The sequence below is a fragment of the Microtus ochrogaster genome, chromosome 7, assembly GCF_000317375.1.
Source record: "Microtus ochrogaster isolate Prairie Vole_2 chromosome 7, MicOch1.0, whole genome shotgun sequence".
In the NCBI taxonomy this organism is placed as follows: domain Eukaryota; kingdom Metazoa; phylum Chordata; class Mammalia; order Rodentia; family Cricetidae; genus Microtus; species Microtus ochrogaster.
Genome location: NC_022014.1, coordinates 81,628,849 through 81,653,662, shown reverse-complemented (window position 1 = coordinate 81,653,662; position 24,814 = coordinate 81,628,849). Strand labels below are relative to the sequence as shown.

The window sequence follows — 24,814 nt, the reverse complement described above, 5'->3', positions numbered from 1 at the left end:
CAGCCTCACATGAAGATAGAAGGACATAGGGAGAGAGGTGAGAAGACAGAGTGCAAACAGCTCCAATGCAGGACTGCACATCCCATCCCTGGTGCTACCCTTTCCCCTAGAAGCCAGCGTCCCTTCTCTGCTTTGGCCACCCATACCCAGCCACCCACCTTGACGGCAGCTTTAGGCAACCATGAAAGAAGCTATTAACAATAGTCTCCAGTGCCCACTGCTGCCCATGTGATCTTGGAGTGGGGTAGGACATAGGGTCTGGGACTGGTTTCTTCCTGGTGTAGTTCTAGGGCACACCTTCCCTGCCTGGCAGCCTGGGTTCTGAGGCTGCAAACCAGTTTGAGCAAAAGCCAGAACAAACAGTAATTAGAAAGGTAAATCCAACACAAAAATAAGCACAATGCATTCCAAATTCAAATAGGAATTATTTGTGGACTCGCTGCTCTTTCTGAGTTATCAGTGGAATGTTCCACTCCATTTGCATAGATAATTGAGAGTTAACTGTAGTATCTATACTAAGGCCTGGGAGATGAAAGGAGCAAATTCACTCTGGCCAGGTGGAAGAAAAGGAGGTTTCGTTGACTGTGTCATTTGCCCACTGCAGAGAGGAGGGACCCAGAACAAAGCCTGGCACTGAGAGGCACTCAATATATATTTGTTGAATTAATTAACATGAGTAATTGAGCGTCACTGCATGCCAGAGCCTTTGTCTACGGAATGGAGACTTGGTACAAAGGTAGGGTGGTACTGTCCTGTTCTTACAGCAGCAAAGGGGAAAAGGTGTGGAAGCCCTGCCCAGAGTTACACTGGTCCTAGAAAGAGAGAGGTGTGAATCCAGGCTGAAGAGGCTGCCCTTCTGGCTGATTAAAGGGCTGGGAGGAACTGATGGGTGTATGGTGGAAGGCAGGGCCATAGGGATGTGTATGATCTTCAGTACAAGCTTAAGACAGGCCCCGCTCAGTTCTGCTTCTGTTCTTCAGGTAGGCAGCAGGCCAACACCAAGTCTCGGGTACCACTTTGTATGTGGGATGCTCTTAGGTGATCAGGATTTAAGATTTTTTATTTAGGAAATAGTAAGATCACGCGAGTGTGCACACCTGTGCATGCACAAACACACACACACACATGCACGCACACACGCACGCATGCGCAAGCACAAGCACGTAAGCACACACTCCTCTACTGGCCTCCAGAGGGTTGTTGGATATAGAATGAGTCTGTAGATGCTCTTGGTGCCTGGGATCCCATTTGCCCAAAGCATTGTTATTGTGGCAATTATTTCATGCTCTGTGGCACTAGAATGGAGCTTGCAGGGCCTCACACTCTACTCCAGGAGACTCAGTAAGCACCCCCGGGAGCCATGTGTGGAGAAGCGCACCCACATGGGCACTGTTTGCTGGGATGCTGAGAGGCAGGAACATCCACCATGACCTCAGCCCCAAAGAACAGAAGTCTGCAAATTGCTGGGTCCTGGTGAAGTCTGGGAAGAAACAGATAAGGTGCGGGGAAAGCCACACCACTCTGGGGACAGAAAACACTCTTTTCCCTGCCTGTACCACACTCCCGCTAAGACATAGAGGGCAGAACTCAGAGGAGCAAACAGAACTCAAGCAAAGAAGATAGATCTAGATGGAATGAATCCTGAGTGGACACTGGAGGTCAAAACAGTCATTTCACACTCTACCATCACCGGTCCCACTGTGAGAAGAGCCTCTGTACTATATATGTATCTATATGTGTACTACATGCATGCCCAGTATCCAAGAAGTCAGAAGAGGCCATTGGATCCCCTGGAACTGGAATTACAGGCAGTTGGGAGCCATTGCGTAGATTCTAAAAGCCAAGCCCAGGTCCCTGGAAGAGCAGCCAGTGGTCTTAACTACTGAGTCATGTCTTCAGCTCTCTTTGTACAGCATCTAAGCCTCTGTGGACCTGAGGAGGCACAGAGATGCCCCCAAAGCCCACATCTGTCCTCATGAGAATAGCAGAGAGTACCATGTGACTTCTTCATGATAAAATCTCTGGGTTTTCCCCACCTGGTTCGGGACACTGTTGTCCCTGGGGTAGGAAAAAACATGGTCTTCACCTCTTTGAAGTTTTTGGTTTGATGCCGTATGCTCCATACCTTGCTTTTTCTATAGTTAATGGTCCTTCTTCCTCCTGCCTTCTCCAAAACAAGCTTGGGAGATCCCTCTAGCCCCAAACAGCCCCCATGCTTCCAACTGCCATTCTGTGTGCCAGGGAAATGATGCCCCCCAATTGTTTCCAAGTGGGCAATGAACTGGCCACGCTTTTCTCTAAAGAAGAACTTGGCCAGCTCAAGGGTCCATTGACCCTCTCCACAGCATTTACTCTCAGAAATACAATCCCAATACCGTAAAGATTCTAGTCTCCCAGCGTGCATTTCCAATTACCCACACCCGGCCAAGTGGCAGCCACTTCATTATAATTCTGTAATTGCCATATGGAATTCCTATAAATTTGCTGCTAATTTTTAACCACTGTGGCCTTCTCTTGGAAAGTGTAGCAATAATTTGAAAATCTATAGATGATATTTTAAGTAGATAGAGGGAGGTAGTCCAGCAGGGCTTGATAGGAAGAAAATAAATACAACAGGAGTCAGGATGGGACCTGGGAAGGTGCAGCCAGGCTTCCTTCAACTTCTATGCGGACATTTCATTGGGGAGCTGGTGGCAGGGAGAATTGGTCTGGGGATCCTGAAGGACCAGGCTCTTCCACTGTCATTTTGCACTTTGTGCCCTGGGTTCTTGGCTAACAGGCGCATTCCCTGCCCCAAGCTGGGGTGTAATTTATAAGCTGAGTGTAATCTTCCCACATTGTGCGGCTCTGTGCTCTCTCCCCAACCTGCAACATGAACTGGGTCTATAAAAGATGCTTCAGAGGAAGAAGTGTTCACACAGGCATCCTTACCGCTGCTCCCCACCATGTACGTGAGCCCCCAAGCGCTAGGCTTGGAAGATGTTTCGGTAACTGTGGCAATCATCAGGGTCAGCCACTGCCCACCTGCCCACCAGAGAGATTCATTTATACTGGAAGTCTAGAGTGCAGGCACCAGGATCTGTCTGTCTGTCTTTGGGGATGAAAGGCTCACTCTTGCAGGGCTGGAATACTGTGTCCTTCCAGCTTGCTGTGTAGCTGCCAGGAGGGTTTCAGCCACGGACATCCACATCCAGTTCCTGCGCCCACCCCCAGAAAAGCGGGGAGAGTGGCTTCTGGCTGAAAGGGTTATCAGACGGCAGCAGGGATGAAAAATTGGGCCAAGGAGTGATTTGAAGGTCCCAGTGTTTGATCTATTGCGGGGCTGGCTCTTCGAGGCTTTGCTGCTCCCAAGTTTGGTGACCTGAGAGAATTAGAACCTCCTTAAATACAGTGTCTGTTGGCTGTATATTAATCAAGCAGAAATCAAAAGTCACAGCATCCCAGGGAAGTAAGAAAATGAACAGAGGGCTCCCCAAACCTAATGCGGCAACTCTCGATGGGAGGGAAGGGTGGGAGCTGTGGAGAGGGGCCCAGGGCTTGCAGCTGCGGCCGACTCCAGCTTCCCCTAAACCTCCTTGCCACTGAATTCTCAGAAACCCTGTGCCTTGGCACTGTGAATTGTGTTAGTGCCAAACCAGTGCTGGACCCCAGTGCCAACATAGATCAAGGGCGGAGAGGGGGCTTCTCCCCAGAATGGAGAGTGAACCAGAGGAAACTCAGTAGGACATAGCCTTGTACCTGCAAGCTCTGTCCCTCAGTCCCATCAAGAACATGCCACTTGCCCTGTTCCCTGGCAAGCATTAGGCCTCTCAGAGTCCATGTCTTCAATCATGGCTCCTTTTCCTCCTCCTCGTGCTCACAGGTGGTGGCTATCCTCAGAACTTCCGTGGTGTGTCATCAGCTGGCACACAAAGCTGGCGCTGGCTGAGTCCTGCCCATCACTACCCCAGTTCTGACATCTCTTGCCCTTTCTTCTCAAGGCCTAAGCATGGACCTTATATTGGACCTTGTTACCTTGGATATGTAAGAAGACTCTGTGGGTTAGCATTTGCCTGTTTCTTTGTTATCTGACAGCAGAGACTGTCCCTACCCCTGAGTCCTGGGACAAGCTCAGCTCCTAGGAAGGCTTCTGTTCCTACCTGGCCTGTCACTGCTCCGTCGCTCAGCTCCTGTCTGCAGCTTGGCTTGGCCTGCCTGACACAGTGCACCAGCCTCTCCGGGGCCACGCACTCTGGCAGGACGCTGCTGCCTCCCTGGACCTTTGTGTGCCGTGGGCTCCTAATGAGCTTTTAATGAGCTGCCACTTCAGCTTCAGGGGGCACAAATGGCAGGGAGAACATGGTGCCAGCCCCACCCCCCGCATTCTGCTTCCGGAAGCCACAGAGTGGCTCCTTAGCTGGATGAGTGCGGTCTAGGTCTCCAGGCAGAAGGTCATTCTTATCTGTTCAGTGGAGGGATCTAGCTTCCACGATTCTCGGCACTGGGACCCCCTGAGATGATGGTTGGGTCTGTCATTTTTGGCCCCTCCTCCCTGAACAATGAAGAAAAGGTTCACTAGTTTCTCTGTGGAGTAAGATTTTTAAAAAAAAAAAAAATGATGGCAAGGTAGAAAGACCATTGACCTCCCATGGCTTTGTGGGTCTGGCTGCCCCTCTCCAGCGCTGTGTCAGAGTTGCTGGTGAAGGAGAAGGTGGTGACCCCTTCCTGCAAGTTCACTACTTCCCCACAAGCGCTTTGCTTCCTTGATGAGGCTCCAGTGGGACTTGACGGTGGTTCACATCAACCCTGAATCGGAGTTGCCCAAACTACAGCCCTGTGCTTGGTACCCACCCCCATAGGCAGTCTGCCCACTGTCTGGTGCTGCTAGTACCCATTCACTCGGCCTCTTCCTTCCACGCAGAGCCTTGCTCTATAAGTCCTGGTGGGTGACCCCGGCCTCTCCTGGGAGTTAGAGGAGGTGGCAGCAGCTTCCAGTCCCCACCCCCTTATTACACTTTCAAGGCCTTCGCCATCTGAATAAAATTAAGATACAAGCCTTACTTGCTTGACAGTCATGGTGATGAAAACCTGGATGGGCTCCCCAGGGGCTTCGGGGGCTCCTTCCATAGAATGCTTCGAGGAAACAAACAAGAGGCAGCACCTGTCCCAAAAGGCTTCAGTGCCTTCTGGCCAGAAGGCACGGGACTGAGTGATGGAGGCCCCAAATTCCCTCGCAGCCCTCTCTCCCTGTGCCTCTGGGTAACTCCCCACCCCTGCCAATTCCAGGCTGAGCGAGGGGGGTGAAGAAGCCTAGAGAAGAGGCAGATGCTCTTTATGGAACACCTTTGCTGCAGTGGGGTTGACAAGGACAACTTAAGTGACCCAGGCTGAGCTCTGGGGGCAGTGAGTCTCACAGGCTCTCCCTGCCTACAACTCAACGGATGTCCCAGACGTCAGTAGCCTGCAGAAGTCCCTGTAGTAATGTGAGCACAGATTTCCCTCTGCTCCAGCTGCACCAGAAAAGTGGCCATCACGGGGCGTTTCGTTCCCTGAGATGGAGTCTTCATGCCCAAGCAGACGGATAGCTTTCCATGGTCCACAGAGCCTCCCCTACCCAGGGTCGTTGGTGGTCTCGACATCAAAACACTAAGGTGGTGTGCAAGGCAGAGTCCAGGGTGACGGGTAAGGCTCAGGGTGGGGTCCAGATGCCTGGCTGATGGGCCAGAAGCTCTGGATGTAAAAAGACATCCTAGTCCAATGTCAGCTTCTCTCAATGGCTTCATCACAGGGTTCAGCAGCCCACTGGGTTCCCGCGACCTCCCTCCTAATGAGAAAGCAGACATTGGAGATAATTGCCGCACAGCCCGAGCCGCAGCACGGTTAGTGGGTGCCTGGGCTACTGCAAATGACTGTTCCATTAACAGATTTGGTTGAGGGTTGATCCTGTTAGGAGAGAGAGCCAAGGGCTAATGATGAGGATGTTTGCAGAAGGGCACATGCCAAACAGCACAGTCAAAGGGAAGCCAAAAGCTCCTGTGAATACCCAGAGCCTGGAGTCTGGTTCTCCAGTCTGGACTCGGCCTCTTGCTGGTTGTGTGGACCTCTGAGATTCTAAGAGTGTCATCATGTAGAGAATGGGCCTTGTTACATCTTGCAACAATGTTGGGGAGATGGCTTGTGGTGAGGCACTTTGAAAAGTCAAGAAAGGGCAGAGCAAATGCCAGGCATTTGCCATCAATAGTGACAGGCATTCATCTCCTCTTCTCCTGGGGAGTTTTAGCAAACAGCACACCTTACTCTTCTGGTCTGAAATGGAAGTAAAAAATGTGTCCAAACGCCAGCTTCCTCTTCCAGCTCCTGTGAGATTCTGGGACCAGTTTTTGAATGGTAGCTTGATCACAGCTACCACAGAAAACCAAACGTTTGTTTTTTTTTTTTTTTCCTCTCCAAACTTCTGCTCAGGTTCTGCCAACGGTCTCTTCAAGCATGCGGGGCCCATATGCAGCATGGGGCCCCGAGGAGTGGCCAGGGCAACTGCAGCCGAGACCTCTTGCCCACCTAGCCCCGAGTTGCTGCCCCCGCCACAGGGCCACCACCTGCACAGTCTTCTGGCTGTGCCGAGCTCATACCTCTCCTGCAGGAGCGGGGAAGGGAGAAGGCCTGGGGGCTTACTTACAATAAAGCAAGCTTGGCTGCAGGGCTGAGTGGAAAAAGCAAGGCACCAGCAGCCCTTTCTCTGGAAACAGCCCTCTGGCTCCTGGGCCCCGAGGAGAGGGACACTTGCAAAAGAAAGATGTCCCCATAACTGCTACCCTGTGCAACTTCTGGCTTTTCCCATCTATCTTGAGTGTGCCCTTTGCTTTCAGTCTCCCAGTATTTATTATGTTTAATTTTGCTGGGACGGATTGTAAGTGAGACGGATGGAGCCGAATGTGGCTGGCAAACGCCTCTTAATTAAACAGATAAATAAACTCCCTTTGCACGCGGGTTTTTACTTTTGCTGCAGTCTCTGATGAGGCAGGGGGATGGTGTCACTAGGTGGGGGACCCCCAGCTGAGCTGAATGGTGGGTGCTGACCACAGCAGACTGCACCGATCTGAGCGTTTTCCCTCTGCCTGTTCTGGACCCCTTGACAGAGAGAGGCAGAGAGGCCCAGGAGTGAGGAGGGGCCCCCATAAGCCCCTCCTCACAGGCCTGTTGGGGAAGGAACTTCCAACCGGTGTGAGTGGGCCCTCTGCTGGACACCTTCGGTGTGGCCTCGTCAGCCAGGGCTGAGCTGGACAGCTCAGGTCATTTGCTCCCAGTGCCCGTGCAGAGGCTCCCATGTCCTTCTAGAACGGGAAGTCCACCTACCGGGATAAAAACACATACACTTCCCGACTCCCACACTATGGGGCTGCCACCTTCAGGAACCAGAGACATTTTTGTTTTCAAAAGAGCTTAAAAACTTCCCAACCTGACACCCCCCTGAGATGTTTGTTCCAAGATACCAGGAACAGCCCTGAACCCAAGACTTTCCTCTGACTCTTAACTCTTTTCCTTCAATGCCAAATGGGGATGCTAATTTGCCCTGGGAACGTGTCCCAGTGATGATACAGGACTCAGGTGGAAGTCACATATCTAAAGCTCCTTGGGTAACTCCACATCTCATTGCACAACCAGGCTCTGAGCCATGCTATGCTGGCCCACCCCACTGGGGATGATGGATCTGGTCACTCTGCCTCAATCTCCACTGCTCATGTCCCAGCCTGTGCCAAGAAGTCCAAGGCTGGGGCAGGAAGGCCTGGCTCTGCAGAGCGCACGGGAAGCTCACTCCACTTCTAGATGATGGCTTGGCTTGGTGCTGTGGAGCTCACCCCTTGCTCTGGGACACTTCTGCCAAGCTCCACACTGTTCTCCTTGTATAGAGAGATGGTCAGACTGGCATTCAGAAGGGAAGAGAGAAGGCATGACAGTGAGGAGCTGGGACCCCACTGCCTGTCCCTCAGGGGTGCAGGGCTTTCTCTTCCCACCTGAAGGTACTAAAGGAAACCTTGGAAATTCCCAAAAATTGTGAAGACAAGAGGCACTTGGTTCTCTATCATTTAGCCACAGAACCCACTGGCCTACCTTTTGCTAAAAACCACGGACCATCTTAAGAGACAAAATGCCACCAGACAGTGACAAAGGTGCTCCACGAAGTTAGACACCTCGGAGATACAGGGTCCAGTGAAGGAATGTGGGTCCAGAGACAGTGGGACAGGCGTGTGTCATACACAGCAGGACACGCAGCCAGCAAGGCCCTGCTTGGGAAGGTGGTGCAGGATGGGGGCAGGAGGGAGCCAGGCGAGCTCAGAGCCAAGCCACCCAAACCTTTTGAGGTGCCTCCCTTCCTGATATTTATAGCGGTGCCCGGGAGCATAGAAGTAATTACAGCTCAGTTCGAGCCTCCCTAACAAGGCCTTTCTTAGATTCAGGGCGAATGGGATGTGGTTTTTTTTTCCTCCTGGATCTTTTTTTAAGTAGTGAATATTCTCCCTGGATTGACAGCTCTTCCCAGCTCACAGCCTCCCTTCAACCCAAGAAAATGTGGGGGCAGCCCAGCCTAGCAAGTGGCTGATGGATTGGCCTTCCCCACTCACTACTCAGGGCCACACGCCCTGGTCTGCAAGGCCCCTGGAGTGCAGGAGAATGGTCGGGAATCTTGGGGGCATGGAGAATATAGCACAGCCCGGGCTAATGCAGAGGCCCACTGTACGGTACTGGATGCGGGTGGGAGGGGATCTGCATGGGCAGGACCAAGAGACGCAGCAATAACCGCCCTTAGAATGGGGGCTTTTCTTTGGAAGGGACATGACACACACGGGGAGCACGGTATGACAAGCAGTAGGCACACAGCCCTTGTCCCAAGAAATCAGCCAGGCACACTGTTCCAACTCTTCTTCTGGAGATTTCCTTTTAATTCTTTTTCGCTTCTCCCAGGAAGCCTGCATGGCAGAGACATTTGTTTAGACAGGCTCTCCTGACCTGATGCTCTCAGCATTTTAGGCTGCAGACTTGGTTTCCCCACTAGACGGTGCGCTCGCTCCAGGTGAGATAACTTCCTCTCCACAGCTCCGAACCCCAGACAGTGGCTGCGCTGACAGTCTGTCTGGAGTATTGCGCTCAGGGTGAACAGCCAGGCTACTCCAAGTTCCCTCTGTGGAAAAGGCAACCGGACAGTGATGACTGAAAGTCACTCTGAGAGGACAGACGGGTGTCACAGGACAGGAAAACAGCAGGAAGTGGGCGGGGAGAGTGCACTGATGTAGCTAAACCCACTCTGGGCACTGCACTGGCAGATCGGCCGAAACATCAGGCCCCAGATGATGTGCCGGGCCTCAGGGCTGGAGTACACTACCACCATCCGAAACTGGGAGACAAAAAAAAATCATAGCCTATCCCTCTGGAAGGGCGAGGGTGGCCTCCGAAAGCCCATAACCCACGGCTGCCTGTACCACCCCAGCAACGTTTCAGAGAAGACCAAGAAAAGGGGAGAAGAGAATGAGCCACGGAGCGCCTGTGCTCCTCCTCCTCGGAGGAAGGTCAATGTCAGGCTGCTCAGGTGTGAGTGGGGGGTGGGGGGGGTGGAGGATACCTGCTAAGAGGTCCTCCGAGTTGTGCGTACTTACCTGCTCCCTCACAGTGTTACTTCCCAGGGGGTGCCTGGAGGGAGGCCACACTCAGCCACAGGCAACACAGCAGGGGGAACAACCAAGCAACCTTAGTTTGGGAGTGGAAACTAAAGCCCAGAGACAACAATCAACTTCACCGAGCCCACCCCGTACTTAGGAGGACCCCACTTTTTAAACTACCAGGCCTGCTATCTTCCAAGCGCATAGCTCGGGTAGGGTAATGGAGTTTCACAGCAGTACGGCTTCCCTGGGTGTGCCCGTTCTAATGGAGGTAGTATGTGTAAGCAGGGTGTGAGGCTGGGAGCGTGCCCCCTGGGGCTACCTCTCACAGTGGCAGGTGGAGGGCAGCTCACCACCAGCCAAGTTCACCTGTAGCTTGTCTTGGTAAATCCGAGTGTGAGCAGCCAGGCCCGGATGTGTGTGGCTGGGAAGCTGCAGACGTATGCAGGCAGGCTGCAGTGGTGGTGTGAGGGGCGAATCAAGGCCTCTGCCTAGCACCGCCTGAGGCCAGAAGGTGGGTGCTGTGTACTCTGAGACTCGGAGTGTGAACACCCAATTCAGCACGGTTGACCATGGCGCAGGGAGGGTACCGGATGGCCACTGTTCCTTGGTGCCCACCCCCATAATAAGTATCCACAGGATCATAAGCCCGCAGCAGGCTGCTGAGGTGTCTGGTGGGGCCTGGAGACCAACAAAGGGGCAAGAGACACTCTGGGGGGCTCTGGCTGGGCTTCTGGGCACTGAGCAGCTGAAAAGCCTTCCCAGCACGGAAGCCTCTGCGTAGATGCCCTCATTACATCACCGACTTCCCCGCCGCGGAGCCGGCCTCCCTCAGGAGAGGCGCTTCTCTGAACGCAGGCAAAACGAGCGCCTTCCGGTCGGTGGGCCGCAGGGACTCTCCTCCCGCCGCAGCCTAGACCAGCAGGGGCCAACGGAGGTCCCAGACCCTACCGCCGCCGGGAGCAGAGGCTGCGCGCGGGCGGAGGAGGGGAGCGCAGGGCCCGCGGGAGGGGGCTAGAGCAGGCGACCCGGCGCAGGCCGGCGGGCGAGGGGTTAAGTGCGGGACCGGCAGTGGTGCCGTCGGCCGGGTTCTCTTCCCCTGAGCAAGCGCGGGGCTCCGTTTGATGTTGGAGTACGCCAGGGACTCCCCCTCCCACCGCTACACACGCGCGCACACGCGCACACTCACACACGCACACGCACCACTCTTTGCAGACAGGGCTCCGGTGGCTCCAAAGTGACTGGCTTCTCTCTGCCCACATCCATCCTCTCGTACATCGCATCCATCCTCTTTCCATCGTCTGGCGTGCGCTCTCTCCAGCCTGCCCGCCCGGACAGGGTCAGCCCCCGGCAGAGGCGCGCCGCTCCCCTTTCCATGCTTCCCTCTTAACAAGCGCCACGCGGGGGAGGGGAGGCCCGGAGGAGGAGAGACCGGGAGGGCGCCCGGGAGGCAGGGCGCGCGCACACACCGAGGGACGCAGCGAGCGCAGAGCTGCCTCGGCCGCCGGGCGCCCCCCTGCCGCCCCATGCTGTGCTCCATGGCGAACTCGGGCTGCCTCCTGCTGTCCAACTCCGGCAGCATGCTCCCGCACTCCGTGCCCTGCCCGCCCGCTTTCCTCTACCTCCAACAGGTAAGCGCCCCCGGCCCGAGCGCCCCCCGGGCCCCGCGCACGTGCGCCCCGCGCCGCCGCCCACGCCCCGCACTTGGCCGCCTCCGCGCCGCCGCTGGTGGCCCCGCAGCTCTCCTCACGTCATGGCGCCCGGGTTAGGGGGAACTGCGCCCCTGAGTGGCAGAGGAGCATGGGGGCGCCTGGGGAGCTCGCGGTGCCGGGTCGGGGGCCCGACTGGAGTTTGGGGCGTCGCTCTCAACTTTTTCAAAGGCGCGGGAGGGGGCGGCGGGCGGAGTCTCGAGGGAAGCCCAAGGGAAGGACGCAGGGGTTCTGGACACCCAGTTACTTTGGGGAACTTTGCGCCGAGACACGGGGGACTCGGGAACCGATAGCCAGGCTTCTTCCTCGGCCGCGACGCGCAAGCCCAGGGGCCGCGGGGAGGTGGCGTCTGGGGAGCCCGGCTGTGCTGCAGCGCGGACCGCGCGCCGGGCCTCTGGGGAGGCGGGCCACCTGCCTAGTGGGACAGAGAAGCTAGGCCCCGAAGCTAGGCTCAGGAGGGGCTTGTGCTGGACTTTTCCAGTCTCCTGGGCTGCATAGGATCCTCAGGCTGGCAGGCGTTGGGGGACAGTAAACCAGGCGGTTAGGAGCCCCTACATCCCCAGGATGCCCCCTAGGGAGGTGCGCACAGAGCCTCAGCTTCCGCCTGCCAGCTGGCCTGAGGCGCAGGAGGCGGGGTCCTGCGATCCCACCCAATGCGGAATCAGTGTGGGGCCCCAGGCCTGCTCTAGGGATAGAGAAGGGATTCCCTGGGCTCCCCCAGACCCTCCAGATTATGGCTCGGGGAGCCAGCTTGGCCACAGCTGTCCTAAGGCTGCAGTACCCTGGCATCACCCACCCAGTCTGCGCACACCTCTGGCCGGCCCATTCTCCCATGTTCTGGGGGTCACTCTCTTGTAGAGTCACACCTTGACCCTCTGGTATACCCACATGGGTGGGTAGCTTGGGGAGGGGGGACATGGAGGTGCAAAGAACTTCCGGCTGGCTTTCTGCTCCTTAGCTCAGTCCAGTTAGAGGGCTCCCATAAGACCTCCTTCAAAAATGGGGTAATATGATAGACAGAGGGACAGGGTGTCCACATAAGAAGCTTTCGGGGGCTCAGAGTCAGTATTAGGTTAGGGTGCACAACTGACTGGAAACGGAGAGGTGGCCTCCACTGGAGATTTCATGGAGACTGAGGCGAACCATTGGGGGAGGGGAAGCGCTTATCTGTCATGCCTTCCACAGACTCGTCAGGGGGCTGTGGGCAGTGGTGTAGGAGGAAACATGGACATGGCCAAGATGGGCCTTAAGAACCTGGTCCAGGGCAATAAACCCTGAGCTGCTGGGCCCTTGGGCCACCCCTCTACTAGGGTCCCTTGTCCGCGCACTATGGACTACCAAACATTTTGGCCACTGCAGAGGGAGAGACAGGGGCCCATTCAGTTATTAGGGACAGAAGGTGGCGTGTTGCCAGAGCCCTAGGCCCTTGGTCTCACCTTCCTAGGACCACCTGTGACATGTGGGGCTTCCAGGATGTGATATAAGAGGCACCGGGAACCTCAGACCCGCTGGCCAGCCCCCCACATATTCATCTGTCATTCGTCATTCCCAGAGTGATGGGCCTCAAAGGTGGTCCTCAAAGGGCAGCTCCCCAGCTCCTTCTAGTTCCCATAACACTGGGGTCACTTGGAGACTCTGTAATAGGGTCTCTATGGCAACTTGCGTTTCTGTCAGATGCGACCACTTGAAAGTTCAAGGGTGGCTCCCTCCCCCTCACTGTCATGGGCAGTGATAGCCTGGGCAACCCCTGGCAGCAAGATGCCAAGATCAGAGGGCAAGTGAAGGATTTGGAGTACAGGTCCTGGAGGCCAGTCCACGGCTTACTGCTTGTGCTGTCTTGGGCAAGTGGCCTCACCTCTCTGAGCCTGGCTGTTCTTCAGACACATAGTTCCCCTTACTCAGGATGCAAGAACTGAGTAAGATGAAATATGGCTCAGAGCTTCAGCATTGTCTTGATGGGTCAGACCTATGCTTTTTTTTTTGGGGGGTGAGCCCACCAGCAGATACCCTGAGTCCTCTAGAGCTTGGTAATGCACCCTGCCTGGCCATTTGCAGCTTTCCAGGGGTGCAGCGGAAGGGCCAGAGGACTTCAGAGGCGCTCTCCTCACTACAGATGCTGTCATCTGAGCAGAACCCCTCTTGGGACAGCCACTGCATGCCCACTGCACCAAGCTCGGCAGCACCCCTATTTCTTTTGCCCATCTGCAGCTCTTCTGCAGGGGCAGACAGCCTGGTGCGTCAACATGGGGTCTAGATCATTCCTGGTGGTTGTGGGTGCACCGTTTTATGGGAGCACACACAGTTCTGGTGGTTCAGGGCCATTACAAAACAAATAGTGTTGTTCAGCTTGGCACCCAGCTTGTCCCAGGCCACCTTTAGAGTGAGGTGGCTCTTTACATCTTCTGAAGGGAGGATTGTATGAGAAAGGACCTTGGGTGGCACCTGGCTGGACTTCCAGAGGTGAGAGCAGGCCCCTCCTCCAGCCCCTTGTGGGGGCTGCGGGGCTGCTGCACGCAAACGCTGGTGCCATATGCCGGCAGTGTGTTCAGTCTAAACAGCACATTTAACATCAGAAGCAGAAGACGTGAAATCAAGCAAGACAAGAGACGTAGTTGGAGGCGCATTAAGATGCAGCTTTTAAACAGGCCAGCTTCCGAAACCTATAGTCTTTCAACTTGGAAATTTAAGAAATAAAACCTCAACCGGCGGAATCCCATTATTTCCCAGTGCCGTTAACCCTTACCTTCTGTGAGCTGCTGGACCCCAGGTAGGGCGTGAATGGTAAGGCCATGCCCCCTCAGAGGCTCACGGTTCTGCAATCCGTCACACGGTTCTGTTATCATTTTTCAGTCTCTCCTCCCTGCAGTGGTGATGACACGTTTTAGAATCCTAACCAAAATGACTTGGGCTCACCCAACACTAGTCCGTCTGGGTTGGGCTCTGGTTGGGAAGTGATCCCGAGCTTCCCCCCTTGTCTTTCCCAGTCTGCACCAGGGGCTCCATGAGAAATTATCGCAGGACCCTCTTGCTGTGAGATCCTGGGCACACTGCGGAGCTGCCTCATACGGTCCCCCTGGGGGGTCTGTTCCCTCTTAGAAACCCCGAGTCTCTGGTTCTGGGTATATTGTCCTCAGCAGGCAATAGAACTGATCATGGTGACCTTTGAGGACAAGGGGGTCTCATGAGAAAACTCCAGAACATCAGCTCGACTCCTGGGGTTTCCTATGGCCTTTAGCAGAAGCATCTTTCAGAGATGAGGTGCGAAAAAGATCCAACTCACAAAATGGGATCTTGTCAGTCATGGCCTTTTTATTAAACTAAAGTGTCCTATAAAAGGGAATCTTATCAAGTCACTCAATTACCAAGATGGTAAATTCTTCGTGAGGAGAAAGATAGCATTTGTCAGGTAGGGGGAAAGAGCAGAAGGGTTGGGGGTGTGCAGGAGAAGGGTTAGGGGGTGCCTGAAGATCCATGGAGAGGTGAGGGTCCAGCTGCCCTGAAGTTGTCCATATGTCCCAAGTTCCATTGATATAACTGCACGCATGTACTTACTCAAGGTAAATCCCCAGAGAGCTTCCACTGCCATGGCAAGCGCTGCCAACCCAGAAACTTCCTTCCAGCCTGGGGTCTGCAGACAGCTTCCTGGAGTTGTTGATAACAGCATGTTTCTCCCAGGGGCAGAGCCCAAAGGGGCACAGAGGGACTTGAGGATGCTAGGGCCTGTTCTGAGACTCACTAGGCAGCTGCGTTCTTAAAACCCTTCTCGCTTTGCTCTGAGGTAAGACCACTGCTAATCACAGCCATTTTTAATAAGGATTAATTACTGTAGCAGACACAACGCTGCTTCTTACACCTTCTGCGCAGTCCTGGGGTTTAGTCTCTGTTCTCCAGCTGTTCGCGTATCACCCACTGACTTTGTGTGACTCTGAAAACCCCACCAGGCACACACTTGCTCATAGTGACACGGCATGGGTCACTGGTGAGGACCCCATGGCTAATGATTAGAAAGAAGGCACGGGGCAGACACCTGTCTGCCATGTCTTCAAGAGGACATTGCTATTCTCATCTGGTGTGTGGATGGAGCCACAGCCCCCAAATTACCCTAAAGATATTAACCAGACTAAATATTGAACCAGATAAAGATAAGCCAAAGATATTAAACCAAATTAAAGATATACCAGACTAAAACTAACCTAAAGATACTGACTGAAAGAAGTTAACCAGACTCTGTGTCCTTAAACCCGGAGATCCATAGGAACAATGCACTGTGTCTTTGCTGCCTGGCCTTGACCAGTCCATTCAAAACCATGGCACTGCTTCACCCTGGTGCCTCTGGGAATTGCAGTGTCTGCATCAGGTCTGCGGGTCCCTCCTGCGTTTTCATGCCTTATGGGTTCACGCTTGTTCTACAACCTGCTGAAGGCTAACCTTATGCATGCATTATGGAAACGTTTAACAGTTGGGGGAAACTGAGGCAAGGAGCAGGTAAATCACACACTACACTGTAAAGCCACTGTGCACCCGGACTCCAGAGCCACGACTGAATCTGTCTCACATTCTGACGAACACCAGAATTCAGGAAGTTTCCCCCCTTCCCAGCTGCTTTCTCAGCTGTGCATAAAACAGATATCACCTCAGCCAGAGCTTCTGGGGGCCTGAACTCTTTCTCGAATCTCCTGCGGGTCCCTAAGCTGGATCTGCCCCAACCGGATACCCAAAGGTGGATGCTTCAAGCTGGAGACGATGGATGGAAGTAGTCTGCCTTAGGATTTTAAGGTCTTGAGCGTGACTCCTCATTGTGTGGAGAGAGTGGGCTTCCCTGAGTGTGAAGCAGGGGGCTCTGTCTGGCTGTACTGGGATAAATATGTACAGTGGACAGAGGACCTGCCACAGCTGGGGCAGGGGGGGGAGGTTGATGACCAAGGAGATGCTGAGAACAGCTCAATCAATACTTAGGGTTCAAACTGTAGATCCAAGCCAGCTTGGACCGCCGTGTGCCCACTAGGTGTGTGCCCAGAGGTGAAGGACAGGTTCTCACAGAGTGGGGCATCTCCTGCATCATTTCCTATACCATGCCCCTCACGGATGGGGCTCACCTTGGCAATCCCTGGCCTGTGGAGAGGTGGAGACTGGCTGCCTGCTTTAGACAGGTTCCGTAGCATTTTCTGAGTCCATTGTTACAGCTGGGAAGGCTAAGGATCAGGCTGTTGATCGAAAGGTTTGTCCCAGTGTTCGCCTCCCCAGCCTCTGCACCAGCAGAGTCAGGGAAGCAGTCTGTCTGCCCCACGGTGCTGAGACTCCGAGAGCGCTGGCCACCATCCCTGGAGGAGGCAAAGGATGAGATTCCAGTCCAGTATGAGTAGCCTTCTGTCCCTGTCTTCCGACCCTAGGGACAACAAGCTGAAGGTGGCTCCAAGCAGACTATCAGGTTCCTGGGGAGAGGGTAGGGGATGTGGCAGAAGCTGGAGGCTGGCTGTAGCCTCTGTCCAGTTCTAAGGAGGTGCCTGCAACCCTCGGCACCCAGCTTGGGGCAGGCTAGGCAGCACCAGGGCCTGAGGCAGATGGCCCCTCGGGTGAAGAGACTCTAGTTCCTGGCAGTGTGGGATCCTGATGGCCCATGTGATCCCGGCAGCTGGTCCCATGAGCAGGGCTGGGACACTCTCTCCAGGGGATACATGTTCTGCTTCTTCCTTCTCTTTGCTCTTGTATTGTGCATCTGTTTTGAAGCTCTGACCAGTATGCTCCCAACCCGCTTTCCTTGTTTCCGCGCCTCTCTGCCCGCTCCATCGCCCTCTGTCTCTGTCCTCCTTCTCCCTCTTCCATTTTCAGTTTCTCTCTGCTTCTCCTCTACGCTCTCTTCTGCTCCTGGAAGATTTCCTCCCCACCTCACCATCATCCTGCTGTCTCCAGGCCCCCTGCCTCTGGCCCACCCATCTACCAGGTGGTTACGGGGTTCTGTTGGGAGAAGGCTGGACCGAGCCTGATCAGAACAGATCTGATATTTTTTTTTTTGTCATCTGTGTGACTGGGTCATGATCTTTGGCATCTGGGGCTCCTCCAGAGGTGCAGGCTGTGAGGGACTCAGCAGGTGCAGCAGAGCTGAACCCCGTAGTCACTGAGAGGAAAAGAGAGCATTGCCTGGGCTCTAGGTGAGCGTTTGTGTCCCCACAACCCTGCAGTCCCTGAATGGCTCCGGGAATAGACTAAGGAGAAGGCAGAGAAGTAGGAAGGAATGCCATTGCCATGGCCCATGCTCATACATCCAGTTATGTCATTGGCATGGCCACACATTGACTTATGTCCATCCCAGTTCTTCAATCAGCTCCAGGTCTAGAGTTGGGAATGAAAGGTGCACAGCTGCCCTTCCCGGAGTCACAGACACAGTGCAACACCAGAAACTAGTCCCCAGGGCCACATGCATGTACCTGCTCCACCTTGACTGTGAAGAACTGGTCAAAGCCCACCCCAGTGAAGGAGAGAGAAGAAACCAGGCGAGGCGTCTGCTCTATCCTCCTCTGCAGAGCTGTGAAGCTTGGATCTGCTGTCTGCCACCCTCGCCCACGCGTGCCCTCAGCCCAAGCCTCCCTCTCAGTCCAGACGTGCGGTTTTATCAGGATGTCGCCTGGTGTGGCAGTGGCAAGCCTGGCTTCTGAGTTATGCTGAGCCTTTTCCCAGCACGCTTGTGCAGGGTAGCGATGGGGAGACAAGCAGATGAGCAGGAGGGGGTGAGCTCGGTGTTTGGTCTGCTGATCTCTGGAACGCCCTGAGAAGGAAAGAGGGCTGCTTAACTACTTGTCTGTGACCGGAGTGCCCCAGAAGGAGGACCTATGGAATCATATCCTCCCCAGGGCTTTCACCACAGTGGGTTTCTAGGAAGTGCAGGTCCCTCAGCATCTTTCCTGAACACTATTAACAGGGTGGCAGGCCTTTGTTTCCTCTCTAAAAAGCAAGAATGCTGACCCATGAATGGCAGGTGCTCCACGTTGGGTGATGTCACCTCTGTCCCCATGCATCCAGATATTTGTCTGTCCACTCAACAAATCCGAGTTGTACCCAGGCCAGGGACCATCCCTGCCTACACGAGCTCTCATGCTGCTGGGGAGGGTAACTGAGTGACCAGAGAGAGACAGGCATGCCAGGAGTAGGTAGGTGTGCTAGGAAGGCTGGGGAAGAGCTAAAGGTGGGTGAAATTGCTGGGTGGTGGGATGGGGGAGCTTGGTGCTACAGGTAGGCTCTTTGAGTTTGGGAAGCTCAGAGCTGAGGCCTGGAGCCTTCAGGGCTGGAGGTGGTGGGGGAGCATCTTGCTTGGATACACAGCTTCAGTGCAGCAGGTGGACAATTGAGTCTTGTCCCAATATACACGTTTGTGTACTCAAATATTGCCTGTACTTTAAGCCAAGTCCTGTGCTAACAATAGTGTGTGCATGTGTGTGTATGTGTGTGTGTGTGTGTGTGTGTGTGTACATATGAATGTGTGGTTGTGTATTATGCGTGTAGATGAGCTCTTCTGCGTTTCCTTTATCCTCTGGTGCAGACGAACTTGTGGGACTTCTCAACTGCCATCCTAAGGAACCCAAAAGGAAGTAAGCAACAGAAACACAGATGTGAGGAGTAGGTGGTTGCTGCCAGTGACACTTTGGAGCTGAAGGCGACCCAGGTGCCATTGTGTGGCTTCCTTCATCTTAGTGGGGCACTGCATTAGCACGTGGTGTGCACAAAGCTCTGTGCCCAGTGTCAGGAGGGTCTTCAAGGGTGGCCCTCAGAAGCCGTCACCTAAAAAGGGCAAAGGGCATGGTCGGGGGCTCATCCCATCTCCAGTAGGAAGATGAGGCATAGTGGGAAAGGCCCATATTACAGATCAGGAAAGGCAAACACGCCCTTTTCATTGGGCCTCCCAGGACTCCCCAACTTGTCCCTAAATAAAAGGCGTGGGACAGTGCTGCACACCTGGGTCCATCAGGTCAGCAGAGAGAGCCTAGCTCCTCCCCAGCTGTGCTGTCTTGTTTCTGCCTAGCCACAGCATGTGGAACGTGACTAAGAAGGCCAACCGGAAGTCTGGGGGGAGGTAATGGAGGTCTCATTGTCAGGGCTGGGAAGATGGCTCTGTGGGTAAAACGTGTTTGCCATGCATGCAAAGCCAGACAACTTGAGTTCAGATCCCCAGGCCCCTCATAAAAGCTGGTGGCAGTAGCATGAATAGCCATAGTCTCAGTGTGTCCCTAAGGAGATACGGGAGACTGGATGGAAGCTCCTGGGACAGGCTACGCGGCTAACACAGGGGAGAAGAGACACTCGCAAAGATAATAAAAAGGGAAAGACCAACACCTGATGGTTGCTCTGACCTCCGCACACACGCCATGGCATATGCACACTCACACAATACACAGGAACACACACACACACACACGTATGCCAAAGGAAATAGGCCCTCCCACCTAGCCACACCTAGTGTAGACAGTTTGCAGTGACAGTCTGTGATCTGGTTGCCTGTGAAGGGTGAGGAACCCAGCAGAGGCTGACCCACAGAAAAATAGTGCCAAGCAGTAGGGAAGTTCAAAATCCCTAGAACTCAGGTGAAATGACCTCCGGTGACATGTTGGATGTAAGCCCGCATGCCCCAGCTTTTAGCCTCAGCAGGTACTAGCCCTTCCCCACTTGGCTTTCCATGACGGCACCCACTCCTGTGTTTGCAGCCAGCCTTTGGACCCTGGTGTCAGTTTCACACAGAGAACACTTCCATCTGAACGGGCTCTGTTTTGAGTTTGCAGTCATTACATGGATCTCATGGTTAACCCATTAGGCAAATCCAGAACCTTTAGGGTAGTGAAACTCTTTGAGCCGCAATAGAGTGCAGTCTGAAGACCAGGAAGATGTTTAAGGTCCCCAGACCTGTGATGGAGTCACCATCCAGTCAGGACCTGGTAAGCCATGACACTGAAGAGCCTCGGTGCTCTGAGATTCCCTCTGTAGCTGCTGGTCTTAGACTGGTGTAGGCTAATTTTGTTGACAGCCCCCTGCGACAGCCTGTGGCTGTGTTTCCACTCTCCCGTATGGGAAAATAAGGACATAAGGAAAGCCTTATTTCCCCAAAAGGCATTGCATGGTGGTTTGTGGGGCAGTACCCATTTAATTAAGTGACAGATAGTTGGTGCGCATTTCCCTAACGTCTGTATTGGTAAACAAAAGGTTGGCTGCTCTGGTTGGCCTCTCATCCCACTCCTTTTAAAAAATACAATTTTGCTAGTTAATGCACTTGAAGGTCTTGTAACATGAGGTTCGAGGGTCAACCCCATCTCCACCTAAGGTCGTAGCTGGGAAACACCCTGTGTTCACTTACACGCTGTCTGCAGAGCCTCTTGGAGCTGCCCCAGAACCACAGCAAAGATCATGAGTAGCCAAGCCCTTCATAGAAAAAAAAAATCCTGCTGGGCATAATGCCTCACACCTGCAGTCTCAGCACTTGAGAAGCTGAGGCAGGAGGATCACTGTGAGTTTGAGACCAGCCTCTGGCTACAGAGTAAAACCAAATAAATAGATAAATAAAAATAATAATAAAACAAAGAATAAAAAAGAGTCTGCCGACCGTGACTTGGGCCAGCAGTGATGATAGGTTTCCTAATAACCACATCCACAAAAGCAGAGAGAGACCAGTGAGGGACATTCTAATGTTATATTTCCTTCAGCTGGGTCCTGTTGCTACAGCAGAGTCAGTGGAAACATGGTTGAGATGTCTAGAGTCCGTCCGCGCTCAGACTCTCAAATCCATTTCTTCACTCAGCGCATCTCAGATCCCACCAACCACCATGCTGCCCAATGCTCAGCAGCCACGTGAGCCTGGTGGCCACCACCAACGATGGCTCAGACCAGCAGAGTGAGGTTTAGCAACAATCCAAGGAGAAGTCTGAGGATAGGCTGTCCCAGGCTGATGGAGGGGCCCAGCGTCTGTGGCTGCACTGTCCCAGATAAAGGAAGCAATTTCTATGGAAAAAACACTGAGTTCAGTGGGTGGATCTTGAGTGCTTGGCACCCTGGGGTGTGAGGAAGGAATAGCTGCTGATGAGGGTGTTTTGGGAGTCTAGACTGAGAGAGTTGGGCAGTAGGGAAGGCACAGGAAGCCTTTGCAGCGATGTCAGGGTCGGAACTACAGGCGGGAGAAATTATATTGGAAAGGGGCTGGAAAGCTGAACCAGGGGTCAGCAGGACAAAGGCTTAAGACAAGGTCGTAAGGCTTGGCTCAGGAGACACCGGGCAGGAAGGGACAGGACAGGGTGTGCTTGGACAGTGTAGCAGGTGGCCTGTGTGGAGGAGAATGTCAAATGGGTGGTCCCATCACGATGGTGCTGGTACCTGGTATGTGGATGCTCCGACATGGTGCCAGGCTGGGCTGTGCATCCCTAGTGGGGCACTCACAGGTCATGACCTCTTCTTCAGCCACTTCCTGTTTGGCAGGGACAGAGCAAAGACCTGGCCAACTATTTACATGAGTGTGTTCTGCTGGGAGAAGCTTCAAGTCTCTCTCTCTACTATTCTCTATAGATATCAGTCCTGGACCTGTGTGACCATCTTGGGCCACCATCCTGGATCTCCACCCCAGCTCATGTGTGAGGAAGCTAGGCAAAGAAAGTCGGTCCTTGGCTCCCTGGCTCTTGGGGACCCCATACCCAGTCCTGGTACTCCAGGTCACTCTCACTGGCTCCTGGCTGGGAGCCCATGGGCAGGAGCTGGGACAAGATGACAGGTAGCCTCCCCATACGCCTTGTGGGTACAGAACAGTCATAGGAAGAGCTGTGGAGACCAGGGAACTGGTGAGGAATGCTGGGATATCGCTGGCTGGGGTAGAGCAGGAGGCATGACCTGCTGTGCCTGTCACTCCTGTTCAAGTCCTGCCGGGCTTTGCTCCATCATCACCTTGCTTAGGCTTCGTGGTTTATCATTGCATTGGTGGATATCTAACATGGTACAGTTAACTTAGCTACTTGCTTCACCCGGCCCTCTGTTGAAAGGGAAGGACTTGTCTGTTTTGCTCACTGCCATTTTCCCAGGGCCTCAGAAGGCGCATGGCTGTGGGGGAAGCAGTGATTGTGTAGTCGGGTCCCATCTTCCAGAGAGAGAGGAGAGATAGAGAGAGAAAGAGAGAGATCTTTTCTAGTTCCCCTGATGAGGCACCCCCTCCACATAAACAGGAGAATCTGAGTTCTTTTTACACACCCCTGGAAGCAGGACAGACATCCCAGAGCTGGGCAAGAATCTATGCAGCCATACTTGGGTGCCTGGCAGCTGTCGGGCGAGGTGCATGGGGGTGCACATGTGTGTGATGTCTGTGCACCTGGAGCCACACTTCACGCTAAGGATGTGGGGAGCCCCTGAGTGGCAAAGGTGGAAGAGGTTGGGACAGGTTCTTTCACAGTCCCACTGGGACTCCAGGCTCAATGGATGAAGGGGTCTGTGGGCTCTGTGGGGAAAACAGCAGGCTTATTTCTCTCCCTACCCTCCTGTCTTCCCCTCTGGATAATTTATATCTGTGGGGTTTTTATTGGGATATAACTCACATATTATAAAACGCACCCACATGAAGCATGCCATTCCGTAGCATTCAGCTGTGCAGCCATCTGATTCCTGAACATCTTCAACACTGTGCATGTCAGCAGCCATTGTCCCAACCCTGTAGCCCCTACCCATTCCTTTGCCCCGTGGCTGTGCCTATTCTGCACGGTTCTTATAGGTGGAGTCATCTGTTGGGGCCTCCTTTCCTGTGCCGGTTTGAAATACTGTAGCGGGTAACCCCTCCCTCAGGGAGAGACTGCACATCAGAGAGCTGGCAGGGCTTTTCTATGGTGGCCTGGGTGTGCTGTCTTCACTTTGGTGGTCCTCGGATAAGCCTTGAGGAGAGATTTGCTGGCCCTTTTTGCACACAATGGCTGAATAAGGCTGGAAAGAACCTGGCCCCGTGAAGAATGGGCCTACCTGTGCCCAGCCTGGGATCTTCATTGCTAGGCCTAGAGTGTGTGAAAGGAAAAACCACGGTGGCAGCTGACTGTGGCTCACCACCAAGCGTGCGTCCTGGGTCCTAGCAGAAGAGGGTACTTACCCCTCACATCTGCCACCCAGGCCAGTGACTGCTGCCTCTATCCCTTGGCAGAGCACAGTTGTTCCTCACAGACCCAGACCCATGAACACAACTATGCTCCAGGTGCCAGGCTGGGCCTGTGTGGCCTGTAGCAAGGTGTCCCTGCCCCGTGGACTGATGAGTGTGTGTGTGTGTGTGTGTGTGTGTGTGTGTGTGTGTGTGTGTGTGTGTGTGTGTGTGTGTGTGTGTGGTAGCTGCATCTGAACCATTGCTGCAAGGCTGTCTGGGATGAGAGTACCAAGGCAAGCCTTGAGTTGCCCTGATTGCCACCCAGAGGTGTATGCCGACTCTGTCTGTGGAGCCCAGCTAGGCTCCAAGCCTCTGGACTTGGAAACCTCACAGGAGGACAAAGCAAGCTGGGAGGAAAACTAGCAAGTGGGCTATACTCTATAGAAGCCAGCTGGTTGAGGAGGTCATGGGCTTAGAATCTGCCTGGCTACCTTTCTTGTCCCTGTCCTAGGGCCTCGGGGCAGAGCCTCCCTACATAATGTGACCAGAGCCCTCTGTTGTCCGTAACCAGGACCCTAGTGTGTGTCTTCACTGTGGCAGGCGGGCAGGTAGGAAGATGAAGGCACAGCACCAGGGTCCTGTAGGCCCCATACCTGCTCAGCTCCGCAGGATTTCTTCACCCTGCATCTTGGTTTCTTTCTGGTCACTGAGAACAAGGCCACCTCCTTGTTGGTAGTATGGGGATAAAGGGCAAAGTTGTCGTTCCCAAGCCAGAACAGGTCAAGCTGAACAGACCCTGGCCTCTCCTCATCTTTGTTAAAAGAAGAGAAATCAATCACAAAAATCGGGTCACAGGATGTGGAACTTGTCTTGACTATTTCCATTTGGCAAATTAGTGATTTGAACGGACACTCAGGCAGAAGCAATGGAATGCTGTTGCTTTCAGGTTGGTGGAGAGGATTTCATTTGAGAGTAAAAGTATGTCCTGGAAGCCCTGGGCCACATGCCCACTACCCTAAACAGCATCTCTCCCCTAGCCCACCCCCCCATGTATACAGGGGACTGCCCTCCCCATTTGTCCCCATGGGAACCAGACAGGTCCCCTCCTCTTGCAGGTAAAGTGGAAGGAAGAACTCCACTTCCTTGGCAAGGGAGTCCCAACTCTTATGTCTGCCCCTGTGAAGGCCTTGGAACTTTTGGTGAGGGCTGGATGTCCTTTCAGAAGACTGTGACTGCCCTGAGCAGCTGCTGCTGCTGCTGCTGCTGCTGCTGCTGCTGCTGCTGCTGCTGCTGCTGCTGCTGCTGCTGCTGCTTCTTCTTCTTCTTCTTCTTCTTCTTCTTCTTCTTCTTCTTCTTCTTCTTCTTCTTCTTCTTCTTCTTCTTCTTCTTCTTCTTCT

At 54.0% G+C, this 24,814-nt stretch overlaps 2 protein-coding genes across 7 annotated transcripts in view; one reads left to right on the top strand and one right to left on the bottom strand.

Moving 5' to 3' along the window:
• Rbfox3 (RNA binding fox-1 homolog 3) overlaps positions 1-24,814 on the top strand; it is a 439,196-nt gene that overhangs the window by 346,375 nt on the left and 68,007 nt on the right. For 2 of the 6 annotated variants that reach the window (XM_005350822.3, XM_005350821.3), the window contains exon 1: positions 11,066-11,263. The exons of 1 other annotated variant lie outside the window; for it this stretch is intronic. In XM_005350822.3, the coding sequence (XP_005350879.1) occupies positions 11,159-11,263 (105 nt within the window). In that variant the 5' untranslated portion in view covers positions 11,066-11,158. Of the gene's footprint in view, positions 1-10,893; positions 11,264-24,814 lie in introns of those variants that run through there. 3 more of the 6 variants (XM_026780956.1, XM_005350820.2, XM_013347629.2) reach the window with 3 other exon arrangements.
• On the bottom strand, positions 8,895-11,032 carry LOC113456346. The gene is made up of 4 exons (XM_026780958.1): positions 10,836-11,032; positions 10,002-10,313; positions 9,280-9,370; positions 8,895-9,157 (listed from the first exon to the last, which is right to left on the bottom strand). The coding sequence occupies exons 1-4, from the start codon at positions 11,007-11,009 to the stop codon at positions 9,003-9,005; spliced, it is 732 nt and encodes a 243-aa protein (XP_026636759.1). The 5' UTR covers positions 11,010-11,032; the 3' UTR covers positions 8,895-9,002.

What these genes read in the sequence shown, in the direction of transcription:
- LOC113456346 (XM_026780958.1), bottom strand. Translation starts at nt 11,009, where the DNA reads ATGGAAAGGGGAGCGGCGCGCCTCTGCCGGGGGCTGACCCTGTCCGGG. An exon ending in AGCCCTGTCTGCAAAGAGTG is followed by an intron (nt 10,314 to 10,835) that starts GTGCGTGTGCGT and finishes GTTGGTCTCCAG; the next exon opens with GCCCCACCAGACACCTCAGC. An exon ending in TTTACCAAGACAAGCTACAG is followed by an intron (nt 9,371 to 10,001) that starts GTGAACTTGGCT and finishes TTTGTCTCCCAG; the next exon opens with TTTCGGATGGTGGTAGTGTA.